Source organism: Glandiceps talaboti, chromosome 1, assembly GCF_964340395.1.
Source record: "Glandiceps talaboti chromosome 1, keGlaTala1.1, whole genome shotgun sequence".
Taxonomy (NCBI): Eukaryota; Metazoa; Hemichordata; class Enteropneusta; family Spengelidae; genus Glandiceps; species Glandiceps talaboti.
The window spans coordinates 3059404-3082162 of NC_135549.1; the positions used below are offsets into that span (position 1 = coordinate 3059404).

A 22759-nucleotide genomic window follows, 5' to 3' on the forward strand; every position below is an offset into this window, starting at 1 on the left:
AATCTTTTCCAAAATTTACTGTTAAAAATCACAAAATCTGCTTTGTCCACCCATTAGGACAATTAAGGAAATAGAATAAACACAAAAGTGTGTAGCTTTACCAGGTCCATATTTACCAAATTACTGTGTCATATTAATCCTTAATAAATCTACTATTTCACTAGCCTAGGGTATTTGCATTGACAACTGTTTTAATCCTTATCTGACAACCTGATAACCTGTTGACACATTGATTTGACTTTATATTCCTACAGACGTACCACCCCAGTCAAACTCCCTGTCTGACACTGTCGCCGGAACGGGTCGCGCATCTGCCTCGGGGGAGCACGGTACTTATAAGCAAGTCACTGACTAGTATTTTGTTTGATAAAAGCTCCAAAAGGTTTAAAGTCTTAAAAGATGTAAAAGCTCAAATATCAAACTTGATATATCTATCATCATCATCATATGGCCAGTTTAGGCAACATCATGTACCAACAGGAAAAGAAACTAAGGGAACATTATTAAAGACCTTTGTGTATAACACTTGTTCTCAAACAGACAGCATGCTCCAAGTCACGTAAGGACCAGAATAAAACAAGATCGCAGACACAGACACTGACAGTATCAACTCCAAAACCCATTATCATCGCACTATGATCTAATTTTTTGCTCTATATTTAGGTTTTGTTGGGAATTAATGAAGGCTTTGTCAACAAAAAAGCAATTCCTACATAAATATTCCATGTACATGTACCAACAAAAATGTCCTGGATGCTTATATTCATTATGAAATAATACTCTTTAGCATTTATGATTATTGTAGAAGAGTATGTGAGACAAATTGGAAGGTTGCCCTTGACAACTGTTTTCATGTCAAGAACAATGTACATAAACATACCCAATGTATTTTATTTCATAATACACTTGCCTATAAATATAATCTGAAAGATGTCGAAAGTTCAAATGTCAAAGTTCATGTTTCTGTCATCATATTTTGTTTCTCAAATGGTGTGCTTGACTATAAATGTGAAACATGTCAACATTCTATTAAAATGTCAAAGTTTATTTTTGTGTCATATTTGTGTTTCACAAAAAGCTACGCTTGACTGAAATCTGAAACATGTCAAAGTTCAAATGTCAAAGTTCATGTACCTTTCATCATCATAATCTGAGTCTGAATCTGAATCATTGTCTTCTCTGCCTGACCTCATACTTGACCTCTTCCTCTGTGAACAAACATTTGATGTTTAGTTATTACACAGACTGATAATTATGAACAAACAGTTTACAAAACAGTACAAACCATCAAAACCAATTTGATATGTAGGCAATACTAATTAATGCACAGTTACCTTCAAGAATTAAAGAACAATTGTATTGTCAGGTTGATCATTCAATTCATGATATTTGATGTCCTTATATCTAGTACAGTCAAGGGTAAGGTCAAAAACTTTTCAGCTGTGGAAATTATTGATGGATTACTGGTTAACAGAGCGCCAAATGCTGCAACAATGAACTAGAATTTCTGTAAAATCACTGTATTATTTTGCAAATAAGTGAAAGAAAATCTGAGTGTAAGATGCAAGAGCTGCTTCCCCCTGATAAATTATTCTTTGAAATGAAGTATAAGGCTATTCAGAAATCTTGTTCCCGTATGTCAAGAAATCAGCAGAATAAATATATCAACACATTGACTAAAAGCAAGACAACTAAAAAAGTAATATATCTCACAAAAAGTTAAAAAATGAATGCTTTCCAACTGTCAACATCAGCTGTACATCAATAGAAATGTTTCCTTTTTATCTCTTTGAGTCAGTTCATTAATTTCCCTTCCTTTATTCTTGACTTTTGTGTTTATTTATTCAGGAATTTCATAAATGACAGTGATATGTGTTTACCTCAACATCTGCCATAGCCTCAGATAGCAATCTCTGGTTTACACCACATAGATTAGGGACCTTCTTTTTACATTTGTGATGGCAGTTTACATTACACACTGTCAAATACAATTCAAAAAGATAAATTTACGTCACATATTGATCAAAGTGCTTTTACTTTTCATCATTATTTATATTACATCTATTGCAAAGCTGAACATCATTCAGTTGTGCTTACTGGTGTGGTGAATATTGACTACAGAAAATAAAAGTACATTAAGTTAAGAATCAATCACACGAAGGCAAATGTTAGGATGTACATTGTAACTAAATCCCTTTTTGATTCAATCAGATTGAAAATCTCCAGCTGCAACAATTTTAACAACCAATTCCTCTGAGTTACAAACGTAGTCTTAATGAAACCGCTGTCTCAAAACCTATATGTCATATCAGTTGCATGGTGGAAATGATGGACTAAGTGTGGAACGACAAGATACTTTTCAACGCCTTGTTACATAAAGCAATTCAATAAATGTAACTCTGATGAAAGGCCCATTATTGCAATTGCTGACAGGGTTTTTTTCATCTGTCAATTCATGTGATATCTCTTTCCATATCACGTCCCACTGAACATTTCATAAAAGAGAATTCTGCTGAGGTAATAAGATCCACTTGTCAATTCACAAGGAAAAATGTGACAGGCCATCCCCACCCCCACACCCCACCCTCAAATGATGAGGGGTGGGGGGTAGTGCTACATGTCGCTACTCACTCTCTAATCAATCAGAAAATCTGTTCAAAATTCAATTTTCATAATAGACTTTACAATTGGGGTAAAGGCAAGCCAACTTGGTTGTTATAGTAACCTACCTTCACATTTCATTCCCTGTCTGAACAGTCCATACAGCATGGTTCCACAGTGATCACAGAATGTCGGACTCATGTAATTATGCACTTTAAATCTATGGGGCATATCAATCTTGAACCGTTCACGAAGTTTCTGTTGCAAAAAAATGTAAATATTATATCAATATTTATTTATTTATTTATTTATTTTTTTAATTTTTAAAAAAATAAAAGAGCTCAGCCAAGTGAAAATACAAGTTTAAAATGTCTTCAACAGGAAACATATTTAGACTTGCTTAGATACTATATGTCTGATGTATGTCTGTGCAGTAGGACTGATTTACATTCAAATTTCTTACATTACAGGGAGGTAAAACATGGATGGCTTTCAAGACATTTCAAATATGTGTCCTGAGTCTTCTTCAGGATGGGTACAAGATCATGAATTTTTGAGTATTTTATAAGGAAAGTCTTTTTTATGAGAAACCAGCATCCTTGTCTCACTTTCAAACCTAAATGTTTGTGTTTATTTTTACATTAAAGGGAAAAGATACTTTGTAAATTCACAATGTTTAATAAAAAAAAACGGATGTTAAATGAGATAAAATGTGTTGGTTTCATAGACTTTCACTTATCAGTATACCTAGCTAGCATCGATCTGAACTTAGGAAGTGACATAGGGGTCTTGTTAGGGAACTTCCATTAAAGGTATTGTGGACTAGCATCTTCCATCACTATTATACAACAACAAAAACAACAGTTGACAATACATTTAATGGAAATTTCCAATTAAGGACAGTATGTCACATGTGTCTAACTTTGGATCAATGCCAGCCCTGTGCTGATAAGTAGAAGTGAATGAAACCAACAGATTTCACCTCATCTAACACCCACATTTTTATTAAACACCGTGAATTCACAAGTCTTCCCTTCCCTTTAACCTATCTTAATGTTGACCTTGGTGTTTTGCAAATGTGGGTTTAATTGTAATACACAGGTACAAAACATTACACCCTAATTCCTGCTTTGGTCATACATCTCATATAGATGGTAGAATGGTCTAATCTCTGTACAAATGCAAACACATCCTAATATGTCACAACATCATCCTGACTGAAGGGTACCTTTAGGAAGTCATCTAATCTGACTATAAGCACGATGTACTCCTTATCAAGTTTTTATGACATCTTCCTTGTTGAGGCAAACCTGTTGAACAAGAGTTTGGGGGCTAATGGAAACGCCTATCAGCATGACTGAAGTACAGATAGGAATGAATATTAATGCTGCATTAGGAGACCTACTGATAAAGTTCAATTCCCACTGCAGCTAAAGTAACCTGACTACTAAGATAAAGACGTAATCTGATATCAACATGTCTCTAAAACGCTGAAAGTAAGTGTATGCACTGAATGAATATTTTAACAGAAATATAGCATATAATAAGAACAATACTAACATCAACAGATATCATCTTATGTTCATACCCTGATTCAACAGTACACATAATCAAATGAGACATTTCTTGTGAGATTGAATGTTAATGAACTCTGGGTTCATACTTAGTTATGACATTTCTGCTCACAGAGTCAAAATATTTCTTGGACTCTGTGGGTAGAAATTTCATTACTGAGATATTTCTTGTCATAAAACTTACAGATGCTGAAAATTGTGGTTACTTCATGAGATAACTTTATCTGTTTGTATTAAGTTCTGTTTTTTACACAAGCCACCCACCTATACCCCCCCCCCACACACACAAATATCCCTATCCCCAACAGACAGACAGACAGACAGACAGAGACACAGACAGACAGACAGACAGACAAACACATACACACAAACACACACACACACGCGCGCACACACACACACACACACACACACACACACACACACACACACACACACACACACACACAGAGTTAAAGACAGTAAGAAGGTAACATTTACCCAAGTTCCCTATATGTTTTATAGGGGTTCCAAAATAATGGTACTAGCAACCCCCCCCCCCCACACACAAAGTATATTACCCTGAGACAGCAGTGACACCCCCCCCCAAGAGACAGAGCAAGTAACAGGTGTTCTCAAACAGTAATTTACATTAAATCTGACTGTGATAAAAAACAGACTTAAATGTCATTTCAAGTCTTAAACATGACAGTTACTACGCTTCCTTCTCACAATTCACCTAGGTATAAATCTAGGAAATCAATTACTTGTTGTGAACTGGCGCAATAAATTGCCTCTCAACTGTATAGAAGTATTTGAAATCACTTTCTATCTAAGTCTGCTCTGTTTCTCTTCAACATTGATAAAGTATTAAATTTGAATAGAGCCTATTACTGACATATCTTATTAAAACACGAAACATCTCTGGAGGAACATTTCTTAAATAAATTCTGCATATATTTTTGGTAATTTTGTTGTAATCTGTCTTCAGGGGAAGCTTTCATTCATTTCACAGAAATTGCCTTTCCTGATTCGTGATATAAATTGACACTTCAAGCTTTTTTTTTTGTCATGTTATGGGGTGCTTCAAATTGGTTCTGATTATCACATTTAATTTGATTTTGCTGGATTTAATTTCAGAAAGTTAATATGAAGCCTAATGATTTATTTCACCTAGTTATATCTATTCTTTGGTACAGCCATTGTGATTTTGATGTACAAACACGGAGAAGATGAACTCCAATGAAACAGAGTAAGGACAAAATTTTAGATATTGATGACAATATTTATTTATTGACAGATACACTGTATGAGTCATTCCTGGGGATAAATGTAACGAGGAAATTGGATGGTTTCAGTAAAACTAACTAGTTTGGTAAATACGTAAAATATTCCATCATAATTTATTGAAATTAAGACCATTCACGATATGAGCAAACGAAAGTCGATGTAGGTGTAGATTTAAATTTGAAAGAATATAACACATATTTATACAAAAGATGGAATAAACTGACATGTCAAATTTCAGACCATTTTCACTTTTATTGTACATGTAGTAGACTTTTGCTGTTAGTTGCTTTGTTTAGATAAACTCACTTTCATTTCATTTATGTCCTTCCTGTATTAAGAGGGGTTTAGGTTTCTACATAGCTGGCAAGATGTTGCCATGAAGACTTCCTGTGTGAGGTTGAACATTGGTAGTGCAATAAAGTAGACAACTGGACTTGTTCTTTTATTTAACATTCATCAATTTCATTTTGGATACTTGGTTCCCAATATTTTTTTCACCACTTATTTGTGAAAGATTCAGACATGCTTTCATGTCATTCACTAGATAGCCTACAACTCATCATGTTGACAGTAAAGTGTTATGCCTAGACACTATCTCATATTTGTGCTAGGTTTGATCAAAATACATTGTCAGCAACTGCCCAGAAATAGAAATAACAGACTGAGTGTATACTGAACACTAGTCATGGCTTGGTATACAGCAGGGTCACATGCCTACTGCACACTAGCCATGGCTTGGTATACAGCTGGGTCACATGCCTACTGGTACATTTAAGTCCTGCTTATAGTGGTGTCTTTCTAGCACTGAATACACTCAGTGACTTAGAGGTCCTGTCTAGTAATGTCTGTTTGGGGTGAATACACTCAGTGACTTAGAGGTCCTGTCTAGTAATATCTGTTTGGGGTGAATACACTCAGTGACTTAGAGGTCCTGTCTAGTAATGTCTGTTTAGGGCTGAATACACTCAGTGACTTAGAGGTCCTGTCTAGTAATGTCTGTTTAGGGCTGAATACACTCAGTGACTTAGAGGTCCTGTCTAGTAATGTCTGTTTAGGGCTGAATACACTCAGTGACTTAGAGGTCCTGTCTAGTAATGTCTGTTTAGGGCTGAATACACTCAAGGACTTAGAGGTCCTGTCTAGTAATATCTGTTTAGGGCTGAATACACTCAGTGACTTATAGGTCCTGTCTAGTAATGTCTGTTTGGGGCTGAATACACTCAGTGACTTAGAGGTCCTGTCTAGTAATGTCTGTTTGGGGCTGAATACACTCAGTGACTTAGAGGTCCTGTCTAGTAATGTCTGTTTGGGGCTGAATACACTCAGTGACTTAGAGGTCCTCTCTAGTAATGTCTGTTTAAGGGCTGAATACACTCAGTGAATTAGAGGTCCTGTCTGGTAATGTCTGTTTAAGGGCTGAATATACTCAGTGACTTAAAGGTCCTCTCTAGTAATGTCTGTTTAGGGCTGAATACACCCAGTGATTTAAATGACTATTCATAACGGTATTGGTATGAAGGATGCATAATATATATTCTCTAATACTTACTCTTGTTTCTAGTGTTTCTACACCTGATCCTGGACACTTGGTTAAGATCTTCTCATGACATTTCTTATGAACTGCCATTGTACATTCTATAGACAAGAAAACAACATGAAATATAATGACAATATTAGATGTGGTTTCAAATTAATCAATTATTTAAGTCAATTACTATACATTGTTGTAATCAATTTCCAGTGGACTGGTCACATTCTACACTGGAACAAGTACAGAAATCTAAATCAGACCAATTGTTGTTTTTTAATTGGGACAATTTTTCATTTTTTGCATAATGCCTTCTGTGTAAAATAGTGTGAATTCATTAATAATAAAACCTACATCATTAAAGAATCAATTCATTGTAATAAACCTCTTGATTATATTCTTCTCATTTCCTTTTTCTCTTTTACATTTTAAATTAATTTCTCAGAATAAAACAGACGTCGTCTATTAAAATGTTTATCACTGTTGTTTAACAGACACAATCAATTTAATATCACAGCATTAAATCATCTGTGATTTTATTTCTACTGAAGACAAAATTATTTGTTAAAAAGAGTTTAGTAAACTGCATTTGATGACGTACAATCTACTTGATTTCAAATTTTCCCCATTTCAAACATTTTCTGATCGGAGTATTATTTGAACATACTCTCTGCAAGGATTTTCTGATGATAAAAATATCACCTATCACATTTTTTTTCCTTGGTTTGCAATACTTCTTAGCCTGAACAAAGTATTCTTAGGTACAAAAAGTTATTATCTGCATCAGATGACATCATCTATGAAAAGGCTTTTTCAATTTCAAAAAGTCTTCTTGCAGGGCATCAAACAAAGTACTTCTTTCAATGATTGAACCTAAAGACATTTCCCGAGACATCAGAAATGTATCACCTGTTATATACAGTTGCTCATGAATTATTCATAGTCACGTTTTCAAGATCATGCAAACTGGGCAATACAACTCTTGCTGGTATTCCGGCATTTCTGAATTTCATATTTTGCTTGCGGCTTATGCAAGACATAAAAGTTACCTGACAAGTATGACCTATCTTTGACCTTTGGAGATTGCCTAATTCAGAATTCAATAACTTATTCAGACAATTGATAACTAATTCATTGAGAGTTGATTCCATTTTTTGTATGACAACAAATATTTCAACATACATGTCTTAAACCATCCTATTCCCGTGAATATCTGGGAAGATTCCAAAATATGAATTACTTTTGGCACTGTAATCAGCAAATAAGTCACAACTGAAAGGTCACAGCAAGGGTTATCATTTTACCTGCAGGGTATAATATCTATATAAATGACTCACATAAAGTATTCCTATATGAATAGATGCATGATGGAACTCAGGTTATTAGAATACATATCGTCAAAGCACCAAATATATCAAATTCTTATTCATTTGTTCTATACTCTTATAGATAAAAACTCCCAACTGGGGCTAAAATTGCATAAAATTCAATAAGTGTTAAAGTAATTGCTTTTTCACATAATCGAAATAAATTATTTGCTATTAAATTTTAATTCAACATCTTATGCTATATTGGGATGACATCATTTCCCTTAGTAATGCTCCAAGCTGCAATTCATTAATATTTCAAACCTCAAATGTTTCAAATTCATACGATGTGGCATCATTCTCTAAAATGTTTACAGCAAATTAATAACTTTCAAAATATCAACACATTTCCCAATTTATACTAACTTGCTACTTTGCTTTCACAGAAAAACGTTTTTAGACCGAAAACGCTCCTTATAAATGTATTTGCATGTTGAACATCAACTGCTTAACTTTTCTTGAGCATGTTTGTAGACCTTCCATGATTTTAAATTTTTAATAGTTTTTTTTCCAAAAATATATAGTGATTACACATGTTAACAATGTTCTATAATAATATTCAATGTACTGAAACCTGAAACGTTACTGGCTTGGGTATAAATAAAGTGGGGGTATCAAAAAACATGCAATATGGTACACTATGGTACACAAACACGTTAGCTATGTCATCTTATGTGGCGGTACTAAAATATACAATATGGTACATATACACCTTAGTTATGTCATCTTATATGGAGGTACTAAAACCATACAATATGGTGCATATACACCTTAGCTATGTCATCTTATATGGAGGTACTAAAACCATACAATATGGTGCATATACACCTTAGTTATGTCATCTTATGTGGAGGTACTAAAACCATACAATATGGTGTATATACACCTTAGCTATGTCATCTTATGTGGAGGTACTAAAACCATACAATATGGTACATATACACCTTAGCTATGTCATCTAATGTGGAGGTACTAAAACCATACAATATGGTACATATACACCTTAGCTATGTCATCTTATGTGAAGGTACTAAAACCATACAATATGGTGAATGTACACCTTAGCTATGTCATCTTATGTGAAGGTACTAAAACCATACAATATGGTGAATGTACACCTTAGCTATGTCATCTTATGTGGAGGTACTAAAACATACAATATGGTGCATATACACCTTAGCTATGTCATCTTATGTGGAGGTACTAAAACATACAATATGGTGAATGTACAACTTAGCTATGTCATCTTATATGGAGGTACTAAAACATACAATATGGTACATATACACCTTAGTTATGTCATCTTACATGTATGTGGTGGTACTAAAACCATACAATATGGTACATATACACCTTAGTTATGTCATCTTACATGTATGTGGTGGTACTAAAACCATACAATATGGTACATATACACCTTAGTTATGTCATCTTACATGTATGTGGTGGTACTAAAACCATACAATATGGTACATATACACCTTAGCTACGTACTGACATAAAATTACTGTACAGGCTCTAACACCTTCAATTGTATTCAATGAACCCAGCCTATAATTCCTGTTATATTAATCCCATTAAAAGTCATCAAAATTAGACCATTGATATTATAAAAAGAATAATAGTGGTTTAGTTTATTATTATATTATCCTTTTGTGTATAGTTACAGGATGTCTTTCTAGACAGATCCATTTTCCATACTCAATATAAGGGGTTTTTTTTCCTCACTTTAGTTTGATTATTCCTAATTTCTGTTTTCATTTTTCTCCCTTGCTTCATATTACTAACTTTGTGTCAGACAATATCTCTATGGTGCAATACAACCTACACTGTGACTACATTATATCATTAATTCTATGGTATTTGCAAGCTTATCTATTTTAACAGAGTTGGTATTATCACCAGATTAGAGGTAGATTTTTGTTTGTTTGTGTTTGTCAAACGTGACACATGTAAGACTTAGTATAGTTTCCCCTCAATTTAACAACACTAGCACAAACAATAGAGTTTGCAGAAAGATTGAAGACAAAGTGAATTGCAAATCTCTGTGGAACTAGCATTGCCTCTACACTAATTCTCAACGAGATATTCTAAGATCTGAAAATGTTACACTTTTATGTTGGTAAGACACCCTTCTAGTTATGCTTGTCAGCTGGCCTGTTATCAGATTCAATATATAGACATTTCACCTTTTATATTTTGTAAAAGTGTCTGGGTTATACCAACTCCAGGGTAATTGGATAGAAAGCCTGTTTTCATACAGAACTACTCACATATCATAATCGTGACATGAGTATCCACAGAATACATCCCAAAGGAACATTACGAGACTCTATCTCTTACCTTTGCATTGATAACCCTGTTTTCCAAATCCCCTGAAAATTGATAAATACAGACCATTACAGAAAAAATGCATTATCACCCACACTTAGAGCACGGGAAGGATTTGACAAAATCCTTCCTAAAAGATAAAACATGACAGAATGTTGTGCTAATGACAAAAGTATTATGTGATATTGCCATGCAGTATTGCACTATCCATGGGATCATTGAATGACAGCACGACACAGGATGGAATCGGCTGGTATGGATAATTTGGAACAATTAGTGTCATGTGCATATATGTTTGTCATTGAACATTCTTTTACATCTAAGGTCTGATTACAAAGCTTTGTTGATTAAAATGTCAGGATATATAAAACTCATCACATTAAAAACATACTTCTGACGGCAATTTATCAACTTGTTAATTGTCAGCTAGATAAAAAAAAACACTGTCTTCTTTTTTTAAATTATTTCTACCGGATATCATTCACTTATATTTGTAAAATAAAATGAAAAGAAAATAGGGAGATGTAACCAGACTCAAATAATCTCACTCTACAAAGAAAATAGAAAAAAAAATCACTCACCATAAGAATTCAGTACAGAAGGAACAATATGCAGGTTGGCGAAAAAATTTGGCCTGAAATTTGTGTCCTTTTCGCTCATGAACTTTAGCATGGCGCATAGCACCACGACGACGTGCAAGTCCTCCCATGATTGGTGTTGTATCCGTTGATGTCTCCGGAGCTGGTGCCGACGGATCTGTTGGGATAGAGATGGGAAATGTAGTCTATCTAAGCTTCAACTCGTTGCTTTCATACTTATTCAAATTGCAGTAGGTACACTGCTGTATCATCTTTTTATATGCCAAACAGTCCAGTCCATTTTCATTGCAGGGGTGGTCAATGAGAATCTATGCAGATTCTGTTGGTGGCAGTCAGTATTTGGCTAAAGTATGTATGATGTCTGTGAAAACAACTTGTTAAATTTGTAAGTATTTGATCCGATAGGTCACAATTAAAAGAATTTTGGCAAATCTGAATCAGCAATTAATATATTTTTCATACCTTTCCTAGAATTCCAAATGCTATGAGTATATTGTCCCCCATGTTATATCAAAATAAATAGTCAGCTACATATAACCATTCTCACCCTTGCTGACTACTGTATTTTTTCATAAAAAATGTAAAAATCATATTCTTTTTTAAAACTCTTTTCTTTCGTGGAACTAATTCACTAATTCAACAGCAATTTTTCCAAATGGTCAAGAACATTTGCTTACACACACAAACAGATAGTCAGACAAGCAGACAATATCAGACACCAACGGACATATTCAAATCCCTTCCCCCTCCCAACCACATACAAACACCATTTGCATTCATGGCATATTTGAAGTACTAGGAATGAACTAAACCATGATAATTCCTACCTCCGTCTTCACTGAAGAACCTTACTTGAACAAGAAGCCTGCCACTTGGCTGTAAATCCAACTGTAATACAAAGAATAAATCAATCAATCAATCAATCACACAAGTAATGGACTTCACAATTAGATTCTGACCATGTGATTTATGTATTAAAATCATCAAATGACACTATAGGTAGCAATGTAATGTGAAATACATGTAACAAGACGTGACAAAACTCAAACCATACAATATACCATAGACAGAAATAACACATGGGGATCATATCAACACTTCCTTCAACCTGTTCCACCAAAAAAAATAAATAAATATGACAATTATGGTGGCATTATGTTGAAATGTAGATATACGACCACAGATTATTTAAGAGTTGACTTTTTACACGGTTAATTGGAAGCTGTCAAGGCCTGTAACTGTGACTCCTAATATGTCTTCACTTAGTTATTCCATTGATAATCAAAGGTCTTGTCTACATATACTTTTATCTATTAACCCATAGGGAGTGCTAACCCACAGGCACTAAATGACAACACAGTTCATATTCAGATCACAGACACTTGTTTAACTTTTCACAGTATTCAATTTTGTTTCTGAGGTCTTATTGCTATTCTCAAGATTTCTCTCTGGTTTGATTCAATAGGTAAATATTCTGTAAACTAATATTATGACAATGATATCCTCAAGTGAAAATTTTGAAATTGTAATTTTATCTCTTTCTTTCGCTCTTATTATTTCTTTGTAGTTATTAGTTGCTATTTTAACATGATATTTTGTATGTATTTGACTTCTATGTAAATGCTGCTCCTAATGTTTTTAGTGAGCCCCTGATATAAAAGGGATGCAGAAAATAAATAAATAAATAAATAAGGACATTTTAACATAAAAATTTTCCACTGAAATATTGAACACAGATATTCTAAAAGCTGTATTTATATAATCTTTTTTTTTTCAGATTTCATTGGCCTTGGGTATTTCATTACTATTACACTGAACATCATACAATTTTAGTCAAATATCTGTGGTCTCCATCATCAGAAAAATCATGTCAATGAAGAGGCAGTTGGTATGGAAACGGAGCTACAACAGAAATAAATAAAATTATTCTGTCTTAGAAGTTGGAATAGGAAGGATGTGGTCTGCAAGGTTATTTAATTATTTCTGACACTGTAATATTGCTGAATACTTTCACCTCTAGAACACAGTAGTTATCTCAATGTATACAAAAGAAATGACAGCACAAGGCATAAATTAATGTATAAACATGTTGTAAATAATTAAGTCATTGAAAATGCACAAGAACAACTTACAGTTTTTTGTTGTTGTTGTTGTTGGTTTTTTTTTCTATTTATTTATTTATTTATTTATTTTTATTTTTATTTTATTTTTTTTTTTTTTGGGGGGGGGGTGATTTGTTTTTGGCAATTTGACATGCAGAAATACTGCCATTATAGCGTATTACGTATTTCAGTTATGTTAATACTGCCGTTCTTTTCTGCAGGACAAACCTTGGAATCAGTAATGTCTACATTTATATAAAGCAATTTACATTGGGATAAAAATTAAAGAATAAATTCAAAGAGTGATTTTTACATACTGTACAGTATATATATATACTCATAAAATAATTCACAAATAGCACGTAACTGACAAATAATTCTTTTGATTCTTTCATTTTTATCTCATGTTGGAAAACATTTTTGTGTGTGGCTTCAACTTAAGTATGAATTTCATCTGAGCCTAAATGAACTATAGGAATTATAAAACTATCAGCTATAGAAACAATTTAAAACCAGAGTCATGACATGACTTCAATTGAAGAATGAAAAATACATTCGACAGCATCAAATGTATTCCATTTTAAACTCAATGGTAACTATGGAAACAACAGTAAAAGTAATTTGATACCTAAGGTATATGACTAACATTGATAATATTGATACTAGATAAGAGGTATAGATGACATCAGGAAAACAGAATAATCCTATCATCCTCTTGGTGTGGACCTCTCAGAAAACCATTAACTTTAATTATGAATACGATTTATGCTATAAATGAACATTGCTCTACTGTCGTCCTAGTCTGAGCTACTACCAATATAAACACTTAGCTTATTTTCAAACTACATGTATTTACAAAATGGCTTCATTTATTTCTCACAACAGAATCTTGTATTTTGACCAACTGGTGTTCATAGACAAGACAAGAAGACACTAATAACTTTGAAAACATATCATAAAATCTGTTATTTTATCGGACTAAATATTGTCAACTAAAATATCCAAATCACCATCAGAAAGTCATTGACACTAAAAAAATAATCATATATTCACTGCTGCAACAATAAGAATCAATATTTTAGGTTTCCCTCAAGACTGTCTCGCAACTAAATGCTTAAATCTACTTTGGTATGTGTGAATATGAAGACTACTGCCAATTATACCATGCATGAGCCAGGTTCAACAAAAAATATGGAATATATTCTCTGGTCATTCTTCATGCATCATGACAACATATATCTACATGTATGTCATGACAACGCATGTCTACGTCATTTGTTCTACTGTGTTCAAAATATTAGTCAAAATGCTAAAAAATTTATATTAGTTTCCCTGATTTTTAAAAAAACATTACTGGCAATGGTATAATTATGTTATTCTCCAATATCTTTCTTCACTCAGCAAGAACATTTTCACTCGTATTTTCCTTGGGGCCGGGAATAATATCTAATAGAACACTAATACCCATTCAGATCGCCTTCAATGTATTTTTGTTTTTATATCTGGAAATGAAGGAAAATCAAATTCTGACATGATTTTTTTTAATATAATGTATTGTCATTCATCTCATAAATATATTCTATTCATGGCAATTGTTTACTTTTGACATTAGAAGACAGAATATAATAAATAACTGGAAATAAATGAACAAATGTTAACTATAACAGATATTTCTCACAATGAACCTGTCAGGTTTTGTCTACAAAAATGTGTACAATATCTACAAATGCCTGGCACCTGGATCAATGAATGTGGCACCTGGATCAATGAATGTGGCACCTGGATCAATGAATGTGGCACCTGGATCAATGAATGTGGCACCTGGATCAATAAATGTGGCACCTGGATCAATGAATGTGGCACCTGGATCAATGAATGTGGCACCTGGATCAATGAATGTGGCACCTGGATCAATGAATGTGGCACCTGGATCAATGAATGTGGCACCTGGATCAATGAATGTGGCACCTGGATCAATGAATGTGGCACCTGGATCAATGAATGTGGCACCTGGATCAATGACTGTGGCACCTGGATCAATGACTGTGGCACCTGGATCAATGAATGTGGCACCTGGATCAATAAATGTGGCACCTGAATCAATGAATGTGGCACCTGGATCAATGAATGTGGCACCTGGATCAATGAATGTGGCACCTGGATCAATGAATGTTCCTAATTCTTATCATTCTGTTATGTCACATTTTATAAATGCTGGATTAGAGTGTACAACTGACATTGTCTGAATATTGTCGATAGTGAAGGACAACAATAAATATACACACAAAACAATTTTGAGGGTATGTTTTAAAATTAACATGACAAACAAAATATTTGAAAAGAATTTGACAGAAAATAATGGCTTGAATCTGGTCTATGTGCCATCTTTAGCAATATTTATACAACAAACAAATGTGTGTTTATTTAAGAACAGGTTGTAATGCAAACCAACCCCTTTATGTCACCTGCACAATAAGTATTATTTGTAATGATATGGACTATGTATGCACAAACTTTTCTAAATTTAGAATCAAATGAATTAACTGGGATCAGACTGCTACACGTAGGATATTCTTTGTCATATCTGTAACCTACATAATTTGTAAACTGACAATTACATATTTTCTGAAGATATGCAAACTCAGCCAGAAATAACAAGTTGAAATTAAACTTTAGAAAGTATGGCAAATCAACCACTGACATATCTTTGATTTTAGCCTTGGCTGCATACATGTACTTATTTGTCAGTGATCGCTATCAAATTTTCCAAACCATTTCACAGGAACACTCACACTGATGGAAAGTACGACCATAATTTCTCCCAATTTTTTTGAGTCAAGGCAAAATTTAAGTTTGTCTATGAGATCAAAACATCAAAAAGTTATGAAGGAATCATTACCCTTATACAATAGCAGGCACAGTATACAATTATTATTACCGGTAGATCATATCATAATGTTGAAATAGTGATCAATGAACAATTCGAAAAGTTAGGTGGAATTTACCGACTTATAACTTTTAGACCATGAACACAATTTGCATACCATATCATACTGTATATTTTGATATTTCTGATATTGAAGGTGAATAGCAGTTTAGAAAATACAGCTTACATATACCGGTATATTTGTACATGATCATGACAGTCAGACTTGGAAATGGAAATAAATGAGTCAAAATTGGCCTGAATTACTGATTAGTTTCATACCTAAACTGACACTTTCACCATTTTCAATAAACAATCAATCTTATTGGTGGGTTTCTCCCATTAAATTTACTCAAGACATAGCCAATATGACATGTGCTGTCTTCTAGAAATCACCTTTAAAACTGATACTAGTTTTACTAATAGTGTCACATTGCACTGCAAGGTTTCTGTATTTGTGGTCATACCAAATCATCTACTGTAACTGTAGGATAATTTGGCTTCCAAACTTGTAAGGTATGATTGTAACTATGCCAGCTGCAAGCAATGATGTGACAAATACACCAATATGACCAAAGTACAGGCAAAGGGTGAAAAGTAACACAACATTAATGATTATGAACATACTTAATACAATGGACACTACTAATACCATACACTTATTGCCTGACTTTGAGTACACTAGGAGACAACTATTATCCTGAGGGCTTTTATGTAGCAATATTTCACATGGCTGAAAACTGGGATGGTAGGTTCCAAGGGAGTTTTGGAAGTATACAAGGGGTAATAATATACACTTATTGCCTGGCTGTGAGTGCACTAGTAGACAACTATTACCCTGAGGGCTGTTATGTAGCAATATTTCACAAGGCTGAAAGCTGAGGGAATGATCGAGTTGCTATATAACAGCATGAGGGTAATATGATGTTGACTAGTGCCCGAATAAGGCAAGGCTATAAGTGTTTTATAACACATCACATTCTCAGGTACATATTCTTTCTATATATTATCAAAGCAAATCCTCAATAAGTCTTCTGTGTTGCATGAATATTGCCCTAGGGAAAATATAACAAGACTAGTGCCCCTATATGCAAATTCAATATAGGTCATTATAGGTCATTATAGGTCAAAAGTTCATACCACCAATGTACATACTACATGTAAGCCAATCACTGAAGGCTATATAAACATGATGTGTTATAACACAAAATTGAGGCAAAGTATCATCATCGGGGCCTATACAAGAGTTTGATATGCAACAGTGTTGCAAACAAGGATTAATAGCACATCAGTATGTGTGGGAAGGGGTAAAGTCAAAGCTTTCCTTTAATTTCTCTCATGAGTCTCAGTAAAATGATGCCTCCAGGAAACAGACATTTACAGCAAATGAGCTTTGAAGATTTCTAACTAGTCGATACATCAAAGTCAACAACAAATGATCTCTAATAGCAAGTAGAACTGTCAGAAAGGGACTCCCATGTAACATACTACATCGTATTGACTGTGCCAATTTATAGCAAGTAATAATGGTACTGTAAATATAAGGTTTTACAATAATATACATAACAATACATTTCTCTGTAATCAGACATGACTGTTGACACACATGAAACAAAATAAAAATATCAGTTAACAATATTCACAGCTTTATTTCCTAAGCTGCATCATATCATGTGTATGGTGGAATAGTTTGCTTACTGTGCTCACGGAATATTCCATTTAATCTCTCAAATGGCATATATTGTAAGTGCCATAAAGAGGCTAATGGTGGAAAGATTTATAAACAAACAACCCAACATCACAAATGACTAAAATTACAACTGTTTTTGGACGAAATGTCCAACATAAGTAGTTGTGCTGCAAATTAGTTTACCATGTGTGCAATGTTTTATCTGTAGTTGAACCTTTAAATTATTTGGAGAAATTAGTGTAAATGAACTCAATCAATTTCACAATAAAAGGTCATTGCTGATTTACTGAAGGACAGTCTACCAAATGAACTGTATCAGTTAGCTGTATATATACTTCATTTGTTTAGTAAACGTTGATAGATAGTGTCATAGCACTACAGCCCAAGGGGACTAAATCACCCATATCTGTTTATCTGTTACTTTTAAAATATAGACCTGATCTGCTTGTAACTTCTGAACCCTATTTGCTTCTGTGCCCTTATTACGATATTCTGGAGTCAGAACAATTCTGAAGTCTGAGAGGGTTACGTTCTCTTTTTCAACAGCAGCCCCTAAAAGTGCCGCAGAGCTAATGGAACAGTTCTTTCATCTCAAATTCTTCATCTGCAAGTCGATGTAATTGGAGGATTATCTTCCTATCTGTAAACTAGTCGCAAATTGTAGGGCTTCTAATGCACTGTACTAGATCACATTTCTACCATTTTGGGCAATATATTTCCACATCATTGTCATTGTATAGGTTTGGATTAGTCCGAGTTTGGAGATGTCAGTTTTAAGGTATCACACAGAAGGGCAATTCAGGTTATATACGTACCTGACATCCTTCCTTCATACATGTCAACATATAATTGTCCAATTGTACATGCTAGGCATATAATTTTACTGAAATTCTATGAAACACTGAATATTTGAATAATTCCTTATCATTTGGGATTTCTCTTGGTATTATCAAATTACAGTTCACATTTTGTTAATGTTAATCCACAGAATGATCTACTCTCAAATAACACTGGTACCGATATAGACATACAAATATGTTGATAATGATAGTTAAAGAAGTTCTCTCATCTTGTCACGTCGCTTGTTGACAATATACAGAAAAATACACTCAATTCTTACATAAACTTGTAGAAGTTTATTAACCAATTTGAAAATTTTGAAAGAAATGTCTTAAAACTCACTATTTCTATAGTTTTTAAACAATATTTTTCTTGCGAGAATTAATATTCATGGACTCTGGGTTCATTATCCTAAGTGACAATTTATACTCACGGAATCAAAAAATATTTGTTCTTAGTTGCTGACCAATGGGGTAAAAATAGTTGCAACATTGTTAGTTACATAACAGCCCTAAGGGTAATAAACATATATTTTATCTGCTCCTACCCTCAGGGCCAGACAATAAGTATTAACTATAAGCAGCTGTAATGCAAGAATATTTGTGGTTAAATAGTGGACTTACCCAGACACCAACAATACTGTCATTTTTCCCTTTGGCCTTCTCTGCAAGAACATCAACACCAATAGTAACATCTGCCAACAGTTTATTAGGTTTGTTCATCACCATCAGTTGAACCACTCTGCCCTCATACACATGTGCATCAAAACATTTATTCCATTCTGGATAAATGGTTTTCTTCCTCTGTATGAAGCTAAGTCCGCTTCCTGCAAGAATTTTGGTCAAAGAGATTTATTTGCCTCAACAAAATTAACAGTCACACAATTTTTAAGTCAGTGTTTGTGTCACACAAATAAACCCAAACACATACATACACACATGCACGCACGCACACATGCATGCACGCACACAAACATGCACACACGCATGCATGCATGCATGCATATACATAAATGTGAATACAAGATTGTACACTATTATTTCATGCTGAGTGCTAGTCAGTCAGACTTGGTTTGGAATCACTGTAGAGTAGATCTTTGGGGTTATCAAATATGCATCACATCAGAGCAATCTAAATGCCTATTTCAGAGAAGAAATCGGAAATGTCAAATGTTGACAAATAGAAAATGTACTCTAGGCACTCAGGTATATTACTTTTATCTTTAGGTTAATGGAAGATCTAATAGCTTTGAGATTGACTGGGAATTATATTTTACTATAATTATACTGCACTGGGGTATGATAAAAAAAGAATTACACCCCTTAAAAAAGACAAATTACAGAAATAATGTATATTGTGCATTATAAAAAATCTACATACAACCCTTGAAAAAACACTGGTGTGTTTTCTTGCTTGTAAGCAGGAATGACAAGTTTCATGCAAAGACATATAATGTAATTAGTTTTAGTAACTTATCACAGCATAAATACCACAGAGGCTGCAATCCCATGATGCTGTTACCATTTATTAATTTTATAAATTTACATTGCAAATTTGTGCTTCCCTTGTGCAATAACATTTTATTCTTCTACTGATAAAAACAGGATTTCATTTAAAGACATAATATGGCTATTTCATTTGTATAGAATGCTATAATCCAGTCCCCATTAACACTGACTTTATATTCACAGTTCACTAAGAAGTTCACATATGCTTTTGTGCTATTAGAGTGATTGGAGAAATCCACTAAAGCCTACAGCATTGCATGAAATAATTGCATACCAATGTTTATCTGGAGGCACTTTGTTATATTGCTAATCACTTTGGACTGTTTGCAAACTAAACCAGGTCATAACTTTTGTTGTAAATTGTCATCAGCTTTAAGATTAACTCTTTATTTTTTGACACTTTCTATTTTTTTTATACATTTTCACTGATGGGGATAATAAGTGATGAATGAAACACACACAACTTACTTGTTTAGGTCAATTTTATCAACACAAATATTTCACATCATAAATGTGTGTATAACATACAATTATCCTATACATGTATCTAGGCATATCTATAACACTTCAGGCAGGTGATTTCAGTTAATATGTGTGAGAAATATATAATGCAAATCCATCAACATTTTCTGGCTACCTAATGTTGTCAATTTAAAGTTCTATTTATAAAAATGTGATATCATTCCAAGAAATGATATATCATATCTTTTTGCATCATTTTCATAGGGAAAAAGTCCAGATTTACAAAAACAACAAAAATAATGAACACAGAAAATCAGAAATCCATGAAAGTAATCTTCACAGATCACTTTATATCTCAGCCTATTTATTTTTCATGAGCTTTTCCGATCAACTGGGAATTAGGACACAAGCTTAGAGGCTTCCGTAGATCAGCTGAAAGGCATGTAGAACTACAAGTTTGCACCGTGACTGAACGTGAATTAGGTTAAAGTGAACTAAAAACAACGCCACAGGAAAGTGACATTACATTCTAACCTTTCATATTCTTCAACAGCATTCTCTATCATAATACATCAATTATTTATGTATTAGAAATTATAATTTGTAAACAGTAATTATTCCATATAGCGCCCTCAATAGGAGTGTCACTGACTGAATTTTAATAAAAACAAAACACGTTGAAATGGCAATTATAATTATGTTTGAATAAAATTGAATGAAAAATGCTAGATATGAGACTGTCCATGTTTGGTGTGCGGTCGTCCGCGTACACACATGGTGATCACACTAAAAAGTATTCCCCATTGTCCAATCTTCATGTATTATACATTAATGGAAAGCTTACTTTCGAAACTGCAATCTTATAAAAAATATATCTTTGAAGACAAAAATACATCGAGAAATGTACTGTCAAATGAGACAATGATTGCTTGATGATCAAGCGACAAAAGGCAGAAATTTTCAGCATACGGCAAGTATATTTTGATTGTTGATATCTGATGAACGCTTGAATCTAATATAAGCTGGAAATAAACAGATTTATAGAGCTGTCCATTATAGAGATGTTTACGTTCTAACAAAGTCCAAGATATGTCTCTAGAACTACGAAACTAGGCAGAAATGTACCCATAGTAGAACCTTCCTCTGGCCAAGTTCGTGACTTCCGTATCATCTCTTTAATATTCATATGTTTGGGAAAACCTCCAACTGTGGAGACTTTGTAACCACCCATTTTGGAGTGGGGTGGAACTGAATATATAGATAATATTTCAAAACATTACATAGACTCAAATACAGACTTACATGCTGGTGTATGTACCTTAGTCTAGTCCTACAGAATGTACCTGTCAACATTTTATGATCACTATCAACAAATAGACAAATTTTACCAAAAATCTACTTAAACAGCCTGCTCAGGAAAGGGTGAACAGCACATGTCAGACCATAGACTCTATGCAGCACACTCAGACTATACACTATGCAGCACAGTCAGACTATAGACTCTATCCAGCACAGCACAGTCAGACCATAGACTTTATGCAGCACAGTCAGACCATAGACTTAAAGCAGCACAGTCAGACCATAGACTCTATGCAGCAACTGTGTATACATTGATGGAATTCTCTGGTTAATGTAGGGTGTAATTTTTTGTCTGAACAAATCATCTGGGATTCCATGGACAACTAAGCTAGACATATGGCTCAGAGATAAGGTGAGATCTAGTCTGTCTGTCTGTCGGTATGAAGTATCTATGGTTACAACTTGACAGCAAGTACCACCACTGAGACATGAAAGAACAATGTTAAATTTTACAAAAATATACATTAATAATTAAACCTTTCAATGAATTAAAAAATTTTGACAGAAATTTACCAGAAAGACTGTTTTTCAATTGTTATAATGTAAATTTGAGTAGAATCTATCAGAAATTAGGAAGGCAGTAATTTTGTTGAAAGAAAAGTT

At 33.7% G+C, this 22759-nt stretch overlaps 1 protein-coding gene across 2 annotated transcripts in view; it reads right to left on the minus strand.

Annotated features, from left to right (window-relative positions):
* LOC144437912 (protein kinase C delta type-like) overlaps positions 1 to 22759 on the minus strand; it is a 44310-nt gene that overhangs the window by 11289 nt on the left and 10262 nt on the right. For both annotated transcript variants that reach the window (XM_078126956.1, XM_078126948.1), the window contains exons 3-10: positions 19451 to 19653; positions 12097 to 12157; positions 11252 to 11426; positions 10683 to 10714; positions 6994 to 7079; positions 2730 to 2859; positions 1881 to 1978; positions 1135 to 1208 (exon numbers count right to left, since the gene is read on the minus strand). In XM_078126956.1, the coding sequence (XP_077983082.1) occupies positions 1135 to 1208; positions 1881 to 1978; positions 2730 to 2859; positions 6994 to 7079; positions 10683 to 10714; positions 11252 to 11426; positions 12097 to 12157; positions 19451 to 19653 (859 nt within the window). The remainder of the gene's footprint in view (positions 1 to 1134; positions 1209 to 1880; positions 1979 to 2729; positions 2860 to 6993; positions 7080 to 10682; positions 10715 to 11251; positions 11427 to 12096; positions 12158 to 19450; positions 19654 to 22759) is intronic.